Genomic DNA, 11,106 nt, shown 5'->3' with positions numbered 1-11,106 from the left:
TCTGTTTCACTAAAACACTACCTTGAGAAGTAGAATCCCTTCATCATATTAGCAGTTGTTTGCATAGGGCCATGTTTGCATTATCCTGTTTATTTGACATAAGTCACAAAAGCTTTTTTTGGCATAAATGCATGAGGCCTTTGCTTGCTTTTGTGTTATACCCGCCATCAATGCTTCCTATCCCAAAGCATGTTGCTCTCTTTAAGGAGCAGTAACAAGGTGTCAGAGCACCAGAAATTGTATTGTCATAGTACAAACTGCATAACTCTTAAAATCAAACAGTTTTGAATACCTTACTTTTTCCAGTGCTTACCTGTCATACACAGCTCAACTCCTGTTTGTTTCACCAGCTGATGTGCCTAGGAAAATTAGATATTTATTAAATGCCCCCTGTAGGTAAAATAAAGCAGGAAGACAGAGCCGAATGTAGCTCTTGCTACTAACATGCATATCTTCGAGTTGGGGAATTAAAGCATGTAGAAATATATCTAACAACACATAGTGCTCCAACAAGTTCAGAATGGTTTTGTGTAAGTCTTTAAGAGAAGAGACCACGTGCAGAAAGCTAGTGCATGGGAACAGTAGTCACAACTTGAGAGTCTGAAGCAAATGCAGCACTCAGCTAGCCTTTGGCTACTACGCCATTTTAAATACTGTTCCATTCATTCAGTAGCAGTGGAAAAGGGTACCACAATCTTGGAGCTTACATTCAAGGAAGGTAAACAGACAATGAAACACGTGCACATACACACAGCTACCCAACGCAGTGAGAGATACCGATAAGCGATGGAGAGGGACACAGCTACTGGGGCTGTGGTTGGGCTTCGGGTAAGTATGGGCGGTCAGGGACGGCTTCTGCAGGTGATCTGAATGGGTGGGAACAGGCCGTGTGAATTCTACAGGCAGCTCGTTAACCTAAGTGGCCAACACCTGAACATTAGGAGCTTGACATGCAAATCAACCACTGGGTTTTCTAGGATGATTGGAGGAGCTGGGAATGGTACGTGCAAATTGCCATGCTCAATTGGAGCCGAGTCACTGCTGGGTCCTCCAGAGGGTCTCTGGCCCTCTCCAGTTCACCACAGTTCTCACCTCTGCCTTGCCTTACGCTAAGCTTACTTCACTCATTTGCTGCTGCGTTTCATGCTCCTGTAGGCCTTTGAGTTGTCACCTCTGCTTTAGAAGAAAATACCATTTGTTGGGTTAAATTAAATCTTCCTCCAACAACTACCAGACCAATCTTCTATATGAACTTAGACATACTTTAATTTTTAAAAAATAACCACAGAGACTCTAAACAGAGTAGGTAAATCCTATGTTAGCTGGTCTCTTTTTCTCAAAGCCCTACTAAAATAAGAGTAAAGGAATAAAGGGATAAGCCCGAAAGGACTGCTCACAAAGAATGGTAGAGGAGACACCAATGGATGAAAAGATACAATAATTCGGGAGGTGGAAAGTGGATGGAACGTTGGTAACTAAAATCAATGCAAAGAAAATCATCCAAAATTCATCCTCAAGGCTTGGAGGTAGCAGGGAGAGAGGAAGTGAGGCGCAAGGCAGGGTTGAAAAGCGAGGAACTGGGTGAAAGTTGGAGCCTCAGAAACTCTCCCCACCCTGAGCGGGGTTTTTCCATTATTCTCTGGAAAGATGGAACCGTGGAATTAAGGCCTCGGGGACAGTGGGCATGCTGGTGGGCCAGGGTGAGACAGGGTGGGAACAGGAATTGGGTGTAGATCTCACTCTGCAGTGCTCCTCTGGTCCCTGCTCCCTTGGAACACTAGGAAGGGGGGGGTGGGGGGGGAGCTTACCTGCTGTGTCTGGCCATGTGGATCTGAGACAGCGCTGCAGCAGCTGGTACCTAATGCTCATGCAGAAGTTTAAATTCAGCATGAACTGAAATCTTTTTTATTTTAAATTCGTTATATAAGGCATATTTTCAATTTGACTACAATTTCCATGAAACGACATTTTAGGAGGCATTTGATAATCACTCAAAATAATCAATACCCCCCCCCCAAAAAAAAAGGTTTTCATCGTGCTTAAAAGAGTAAAATCCTCTGGAATACTTAGCCATCCAAAATGCCTCTTTTCTTGGGAGTATTTCCTTTCTGGAGAAATCTGCCTGCAGGGATGGCGAAAACAAGGCAAGGAAAAGAGAAGAAAAAGTCCCATAGGTGAGTCCCAGTGTGGGAGAGAAGTGGCAGCTTAGTGGGAGCCTTCGAAGTTCATCAGGAGTTGAAAGTAGATGCCTCTGACTGTGGGTTTCTGAGAGACGCTTCTAAGCCACTTATAACCCTGTAAGGACATGGGGAGGAGCCTAAGCAGGGGAGGCTCAGAACAAATGTTCTCGAAGCCCGCGTGCTCCATCCTACGCTGCAGATGCGTTAGAGTCTGAAGCAAATACAGCGCTCAGATACACTCAGACAAGGAAAGAGAAAGGCATAGAACGCCGAATGTGAGATGGGAAAAGTGTCAAAAGACGCTACTGGGGACCAGAACTCAAAACACTCAGACCGGTAGCTGGTGATGGTGGTGTGTACTCACCCCTGCTATTAGCTCTAGAATCAAAATACTCAGTGGCATTTCCAAGCCGGGCTAGTTTGGTCGGGGTTTGCAGAAGCTGGTTGGGGTCAGGATTAGGGGAGCTGATGAGATTCACAATGAGAGAGGCGGACACGTGTCCCCCCCGCGCCCGTCCTCGCCCACCCTTGAACTGTCGGCTGGGCAGGTGGTCGGTCAAGCCTAGCTGCTGTTGGCTGCCCAAGCCAGGCCTGTCCCGTGCAAGGCCAACACTACTTCGCTAACTACAGCTTTTTTTTTTCTAAAGTTCACAAATAAGGAACATCACAGGAAATTGTTCATGAAGATTTTATAGAATCTAATTGTGAGAAAATCTCCATCGCATGACCTAATAGCACATATAGATATGCAGTTGAAATCTTCGATATTTTGCTGACATCAATGGTAAATCAATGAAAATATATCAGAGTCCCAAAACAATACAGTTGTTGAAATTAATCCAGGCTTCAAGAATAATTTTCTCTTTTCCATTCCAATCATTATGTTCTTTTCTCACTTACACTAATAAATTAGGAGACCTCCGTGGTTGCCTTTGTGGCCAGGTCAGGGTAAACGTGATCTCAGACCGACTCGAACTCTCTCTGCCAGGCTGAGTATCTCTGAGTCATATTCTTTGCGGAGGGTTTGGTGTGAGCTAGCACATCCAAAAAGTCGGCAGTGGTCACTGTATCCAACTGGATCCCAGGTAAATTGCTGCTCTCTAGGTAAAAACACAACAGTAACAGCACAACAATCGACCTGTTGGTGATCAATGCTCTTGAAACGCTAATAGACCTTCTTTCAAGACAATGCATAATGCAGCATTCTTAATGGTTAACGCAGCAAAAGGCAAGACTGTAAAGAGGGCTGGGGAAAAAATGCTTTAATGTGAAACTGAGTTAGCCCCTAAAGGCCAGACCAAAAAATGTGACTTAAAGGTATCGTTATCAAAGTATTATTTAATATTTATATAGTGCTTCAAATGGATCTAGCCCAACATCAGAGTGGCCAGAGAAATAAAAGCCTGAGCCCTAGAGAGTTTATCATCTGCGAGCAAAGCCGATCCAACACAGAACACCAGAGGGATGAGTTCCGTGCACCAGGGAGGATCTGACCCAAGAACCTGCTGCGAGGGCAGAGAGCTGCCAAGAATGGTCTCCGAGCGCCCTCTGCTGGTCAGAGTTGGACTTTTCAACACAAATTTCCAGAGCACTTTTGTGGTGTGATCCCAACCATACCTGACTGGTGATTTTCAAGCGCGTTGAAGATCTTCCTCACGGGCCGCATGGCTGCTTCCCTGCAGACCAGCTTAATGTCTGAGCCCGAGTAGCCCTCAGTCTCCTGAAACAGCCACAGACCCAGCCGCTGGTCAGCAAGCAGAATGCTGGTGGCCATTACATTCTTACAGGCAGGACCCAGTATCAGAAGCTCTGTTTAGATTCTGAATGTCACCCATGAACACCAGACAAAGATTTGCAGACAAACACTGCTTGAGGAAGAGTGCTGCAAACATGTTTGGGTAACTTAAGCAGCTGGGCAAAAAAACCAACTTCCTAACATACAGGCCCATCCAAGTTAGTCTACTGGGGAGTTTGTGCTCAAATCCAAGAATGATCAAATTTGGGAGGCACTCTGTTTTTGTGACTAAGATCATTCTGCCTTGAGGAACCTCAGAGAACATCGTGTGCAAGGGTTCACCCAAAGCAGGCAACGCTTCTACAGCACCCTGGGAATGGACACCATGTACCTAGAGCTTTTCTGCTTGTGAAAGATTTTCATTTAATCATCACAATAATCCTTTCCTGCTACCCATTTTACAGATGGAAATGCTGAGGCTCAGAGAGTGACTTCCCTGAGGTCAGACAGCTAACAGCAGGGCCAGGATTTGACCATAGGTTCTCTGAGTCTAAGCCCTATGCTAGTTCTACTACCTCACATTGTTACTCCCTGCTTGAATGTTTCCAAGTGCCAAAGAGCTCATTCTTCCATGAGGAAGAGCCCGTTGCATTGCTGGGGCAGCTTGGATCTTCTCTGAGTGTCTGAAGCTCCTATTGGCTCATGGTAAGACCCTGTCCAGAAGACGGTCGTGCGGTGGCCCCTGGGCCTGCAGGCTCTCCGCCCCGGGGCAGCCCACCTGGCTCAGCACGCTGTACTCCAGCTCTGTGCGCAGCTCCAGGGCTGTGCTTTTGCTCACAGGGGGCAGCCAGTGGTGGATCATGGCCTGCCTGGCCTCCCGGCAGGGGAGATCAACCAAAATCCTCTTCTCCAGACGGCGTAACATGGCACAGTCCAGCTCCCTGAAATCACATCAGAAGCAGAGCTGGACGGGGGTAGCGAACACACTTCTTAAGCAACAACTATATTTAAGAACAGTTTAGTATTGCAGGAAGCAACTCTGCATTTTAACTATCACTCTACATCTATGCCTGAGTTGATGGGACAATTATTTCATCTTGTTTGGAGAAAGAATTGGTATAAGAAAAAGAAAGAAAAGGAAGGAAGGGAAAGAAAGAGGAAAGAAAGAAAGAAGGAAGGAAGGAAAGAAGGAAGGAAGGGAGGGAGAAATGGAGGGAGGGAGGAAGAGGCCGGGCACGGTGGCTCACACCTATAATCCTAGCACTCTGGGAGGCCGAGGTGGGAGGATCGCTCAAGGTCAGGAGTTCGAGACCAGCCTGACCAAGAGCGAGACCCCGTCTCTACTAAAAATAGAAAGAAATTATCTGGACAACTAAAAATACATATAGAAAAAATTAGCCAGGCATGGTGGCGCATGCCTGTAGTCCCAGCTACTCGGGAGGCTGAGGCAGTAGAATTGCTTGAGCCCAGGAGTTTGAGGTTGCTGTGAGCTAGGCTGATGCCACGGCACTCTAGCCTGGGCAGCAGAGTGAGACTCTGTCTAAAAAAAAAAATAAAATGAAAGAAAGAAAAAGAAAATATACCCCCAGAAAGAAAGAAAACACAACCCCAACACTTCACATGCAAATGAGGTAATTTTAGGCAACTTTAAAGTAGGGGAGGGGGAAACCCAACTAACAACCACCAAACAGTATTGTCATTGTAGTTGTAACATGAATTATTCAATCTCATCTTTCCAGTGAGTAAATTATTCCTGACAATAACTTGGGCACTCTGTAAGTACATTAACTCTTCCAAAACTCTCATTCATTCCATTACGCTGGTGGACTTAGGGCAGGGCACTTCCTGGGTGCCCAATGTAAACATGGCCCTTTGAGACGCTCACTCCTGCTCCTCCCGAAACTGTCGGGCCAGGTTTATGCAATTTTGCCTCTGCAGGCCACTCCCTAAACTTCTTAATATAAAAATTTCAAACAAATAGAAAAGTAGAATAAAACAATTGAACATCTATATCTTGATTCAACACCAGTTAACATTTGCCATATCTGCTTCAAACCTATTTATCTATCCTTGCTAAATTATTTCAAAGTATACTACATCATGAAATCTCATGCCTAAATGCCTTAGCATGCATTTTCCCCCAAAAAAGGACATTTTCTCACATAGCTACAATACCATTATGACACCTAGCAAAACCGGTTCTGTAATGTGTCGAATATTCAGTCCATATTCAAATTTCTTCAATTGTCCCTCAAATATCTTGTACACTTTTTCCAACCAAAATCCAAGCAAGGAAAATACATTACATATGGTTATGTCTTTTAACTCTCTTTTAATCTAGACCAGTCTACTTGCCCTGGCCCATTTTTAAAAAGATAAGGCCAGTTGCAAAACGTCCCACATTCTGGATTTGTCTGATGTTTTCCTTGTAGTATCAGGTAACTGGTTCCTCTATCCCCCATCCTCTAAGATAGAAGTTAGTTCTCAAAGCTTAATTAGATTCAGGGTAAGTATTTTTGGCAAGTATAATTCAGAGGTGATGTGTTTTCCTATTATATCTGTGTGTCTCACACTTGGTGATATGGTGTTTAATTATCTGGTGACCACAGAACCCACTATAAAGGAAACACTTTCTCTTGGACAGTAGTAAGTATGCTACACACGTTACTTTGGAACCATGTGAATACCCAATTCCCCACCCCTTTCAACTAGTGGTTTTAGCATCTGTTAATGACCTTTGCCTGAATCGATTATTTCACTAGAGGTTGCAAATGGTGATTTTTGGATACATTTGGATTTTTTATTCTAAAGGTATTTGGAATTATTACAGAATTATATAGCACCCTTATGTAAAGTAGAGCTTTCCCTCATCCACTGAGGCTATTTGGTCCCTCTGAATTGCCATTCCTATTATCAATATATTATTTTGAATGTGAGTCTGTAAACTCTTTAAATGTTAAAATTTCAAGCTCTTAGAGGGGAGGGAAACAGCTATTTGATTTTCTAGAATAGAAATTAGGAAATGCCTGTGTTTAGCCGGCTTAACCATTGATGGAGAGTAACAGTGAAAACATCATCCCCAGATATTTCTCATTCATAAAGACACTGAGAACGTCTGATGTGTCCTCCCATTCTTCTTACTCTCATTCTGAATCTATGTTACAGTATTTCCTTTTAAATTGAAAAAAAAAAACATACTTCCAGGGAGCATATACGAATCCAAAATTGCAATCACCAAATTTCTTTAAAGATTGTGTCTTTTCTTCGCCTCTTATTCCTCTGAGCTGAGAATCCGAGGTCCAAGGCTGCCTCCCTGGCAGGAACAATTATTTGCTTTGTTCTTTATCAGTCTCACCCTGTTGAAATTCATCTCACAGCAGAGACTCAGCCACCTCTTCCCTTGCACAATCATTCTCCCTCTCAAGGCCAACATTTATATTCAAGGCACAGGGTCAAGGAAACGAAAAAACCATGCTTCACGACAGAACTTTACCTAGCACTGCAATCCACACTGTGCTCATCTTTGCTTCAAGTGGCTTCTCCTTGTTCACACACCCATCGCAATACCATGCAGCCAGCAGGCACCAGTAATGATGTCGTGTCTTTTGATTGGTCATTACTTATACCACACCGGTTGTTTGGTATTTTGAATGTCACCCCTGCACATAAGCCACAAAGATATACTGTCCTTCATGCCCAAGGACCGTTCCAACAGAAGGCTGTCTGTGTTATTAAGATTGAAATAAAAACACTTCATTGTTGATGGACTTTAAATTAACTAAGACTGCACTTAAACTTGGGGATGAACACAATCACCTCTGCTTCCTCCTGAAACCCACTAAAACAACACTGAAGGGGTTTTTAAGGGCATAAACCTACAAAAGCAAAGAGAATAGGAGAACTGATAGAAACAAAAAATGTAAAAGCTGGAAAGCATAATGATGAGTAAAAACTAACTTTTCAGACCTGAGAAGCTGCTCTAAATTGTCAGTGAGGAAAGCCGACAAACAATCTGATTCGAATCACAGAATCCCCAGGAGACTTGGAATTGGCAGTATCTCACAACTTTAGAAGTGAGGTGAAGGTAGGTTGAAAATAAGGGGGCTGGTTGACAGTTTGTATAAGAAACAGTTGGATCACAGATTACTTTCCCACCTCTGATAGCAAGGGAACTGCCTCTCCCATTCCCCAGCAGAGAGTAAAATGGAGGGTCTCCAGGCTGGGAAACATCATGCACAGTTGAGAGCAGTGTACTGTATTGAAGCAAAGAGTCGAACTGTCTCTAGAACATTGCCAGCCAAGCTCTTACCCTCCAGGCAGGAGATTGCAAGAATCTTCACTTGGAAATCTGACCAGCCAAAGAGAAAGACCTAAGGACATCGATATTGGGAGTTCCTAACACAATATCCCAGTCAAATCCCAATACATGGAGCCCACAGTTGACAAGCTTTTCCCACACACCCAGAGCTTCCCGTGGGTTTTTTTTTAGTGTGCCTCTCATACACATTATTAGCAGGCAGCTAAGGAGACCTACATCTATGGAACACCTCTAACATAAAGACAGAATCCAAAACAAGTAAACAGGGGGAAAAAACAAAAAGAATCTTTAAGGAAATAGGATTCTACAGGGAAATGAAACTTCAAAATATTAGTATTCTCAGAGAGAGATAAGAATATATTGCCATGAAACAAGAAGAGTGTCTTAGTCCATATTGTGCTGCTGTAACAAAATGCCCAAGACTGGGTAATTTACAAAGAACAGAAATTTAGTCCTCATAGTCCAAGATCAGCAGGTTTAGTGTCCAATGAGAGCCTGGTTTCTGCTTCTAAGATGGTGCATCCTCCAGAGGAGAAGAACACTATGTCCTCATATGATGGAAAGCACAAGGCAAAAGAGAGAGACCAAAATCCCTGTGTCAAGCCCTTTTATAATGACATTAATGTATTCATGAGGGTGGAGCCCTCGTGACCTAAACATCTCCCAAAGGCTCCACTGCCCAACACTGTTGCCTTGGGGATTGTTTCCAAATCATGAAATTTGGGGGATGCATTCAGACCCTAGCAAAGAGAATGGCATTTTAAAAGAACATTCAGAGAAAAAAACAACAAAACACAATAACTTGGGAATATAAAATATGATAGAAGAAATTAAAAATACAATGGAAAGTTCAGAAGGTAAAGCTGAGGAAATCTCCCACAGAGTAAAACAAGACAGACACACACACAGAAAAAAAGAAATTCAAAAAGAGAAAGAAACAAAAATTTTTTTTAATGAGAACATTATTACAGGAGAACCAACATACAAATAATAGGAGTTCCAGAAAAAGAAAATAGAGAAAACAGAGAGGAGGATATCAATGACATAATTCAAGGAAACTTCCCAGAACTCTAGGAAATTATTTTCTGTATTTGCAATATTAATAAAAGCTAATTGATTAGTACTTACTAAGAGGTAGACACTATCTCAAGCATTTTACAGGCATTGATTAATTTAATTCTCACAATAACCCTCTGAGTCAGGGATGAGGACTGTAACTCAGTGAGTCTCTGGAGCCCGTGGCACAGTTAACTGCAAGTGGATTCCCAAGTCACGTCATGGTGAAACTTCAGGACCCAGAGAGCAAAGAAAGGATCATAAAATCTTCCCGAGAGAAAAAACAGGTTATATAAACAAGACTTCTCAATAGCACCGTGGGATATTAAAAGAAAATAGAACAATGCCTTCAAAATTCTGAGAAAAAATAATTTCCAATGTAGAAATCTCATGATCAAACCATCAATTAAGTTGGAGGATAGAATAAAGATATTTTCAAACTACAAAGCCTAAGAAAAATTTACCTCCCATGTACCATTTATCAGGAAAATCCTGAAGGACTCTCTCCAAAGGGAGAGAGTAAACCAAACCAAAGGGCTGTAAGGGAGTCGAGAAACAGAGGGTCTGACAAGAAAGAGAAGGAATCTCCAGGATGAAGAGGTGAGATCCAGGGTTCCTCTGTATACTGGGTGCAGAGGACAATCAGTTCACTTTGGAGCTGGAAGAAGGTTCTGGAAGACACATCTCCAAGAAGATGAAATTGGCAGAATACCTGGTGTGTCTGATGTGTCAAGAGTCAATCCAGACAGTTGGCAGAGAGAAGAAAAGGAGAGAGGGGAGGGGCAGATCTTTTAACAGGAAGTGAAACCATTACACTCGGAATTCAGTTCAGTTCAGCGATATTTACCACTTACGTATTGTCTCTGCTGAGCCTCCCATGTACAGAAATGAATAAGACAAAGCCTCTACTCATATGTCACTAAAGGCAATAATTGGAGGATTGGGCCTTGGCCTGCAGGAATGTCGATCCTGTAAACTTCAAAGACAAAATAAAAGTTGGTAGCAGACTGAAAACCAGGAAGGAAGGGAAAATAAGCCCTTAGAAATGGCAGAGCCTTGGCCGATGAGCAGTTGCCATCTTTTCTCCCAACATCTTTCCTTGGACCAGCAGCTTCCTCCTGACAAGGCAGGGGACTGCAGAAGGTTGGCTCTTCTGTAGGGGCACCTTCTTGTTGTCCCCATCCCATCCAGAGTGACTTCTTATCTAAAGGAAGACCAGAACACCCTGGGAAAATGGAGTCATGCAGAGGGAGGTGGGAAAGCCATCCCTCACTAGAGATGTCTGTATTGATCAGCTAATGCCCTAAAGCAAGAGATTCACCTCAAAACTGCTTGTGGGCGCAAAATAAGTGCAACTGTCTGACAGCCAGGCCTGATGAATGCACTTTTCATGACATCAATAATCATACAATCATACAAGGGAGGAAACGAAGGACAAATGGAATGTACCCAGGAATCATTCTTTATGCCAATATATTTATATAAAAAAATTTAATCTGTGGCAACCAGAAAACACTCCCCTCAGTCCCTGCACTTTGAGTTTTAAACCTAGTTACTCTGTTCTCACGTCTCCTTTCTTTTGGTATTTTAGTACTTTCATCACCTCAAAGATCAAACAGCCAGCACGTGTGAGATAGGTAAGACAGGTGGAAGGCAGAAAAGGCTTACAGATCTCAGAGTCTGGCCCACCAGACCCGTGCCCATGGCTGGAGAAAAGGTGTGGCAGCCACTGGCCACCTCCACAGTTCACATGAGTTCCTTGTGCCCAATCACCTGAGCACATGTGCCAAACTTTCAGATGCCTTCCCAAGTCCCTT

At 43.3% G+C, this 11,106-nt stretch overlaps 1 protein-coding gene across 8 annotated transcripts in view; it reads right to left on the bottom strand.

The window, feature by feature from the left end:
• KATNAL2 (katanin catalytic subunit A1 like 2) overlaps positions 1-11,106 on the bottom strand; it is a 103,760-nt gene that overhangs the window by 18,264 nt on the left and 74,390 nt on the right. For 6 of the 8 annotated variants that reach the window (XM_045527928.1, XM_045527929.1, XM_045527933.1 and 3 more), the window contains 3 exons: positions 4,694-4,856; positions 3,798-3,900; positions 2,855-3,280 (listed from right to left, as the gene is read on the bottom strand). In XM_045527928.1, coding sequence (XP_045383884.1) covers positions 3,141-3,280; positions 3,798-3,900; positions 4,694-4,856 — 406 coding nt within the window. In that variant the 3' untranslated portion in view covers positions 2,855-3,140. Of the gene's footprint in view, positions 1-313; positions 360-777; positions 1,174-1,808; positions 2,621-2,854; positions 3,281-3,797; positions 3,901-4,693; positions 4,857-11,106 lie in introns of those variants that run through there. The other 2 variants (XR_006729305.1, XR_006729306.1) reach the window with 2 other exon arrangements.

The sequence above is a fragment of the Lemur catta genome, chromosome 16, assembly GCF_020740605.2.
Source record: "Lemur catta isolate mLemCat1 chromosome 16, mLemCat1.pri, whole genome shotgun sequence".
Taxonomy (NCBI): Eukaryota; Metazoa; Chordata; class Mammalia; order Primates; family Lemuridae; genus Lemur; species Lemur catta.
This window is presented reverse-complemented; position numbering and strand designations above follow the sequence as displayed.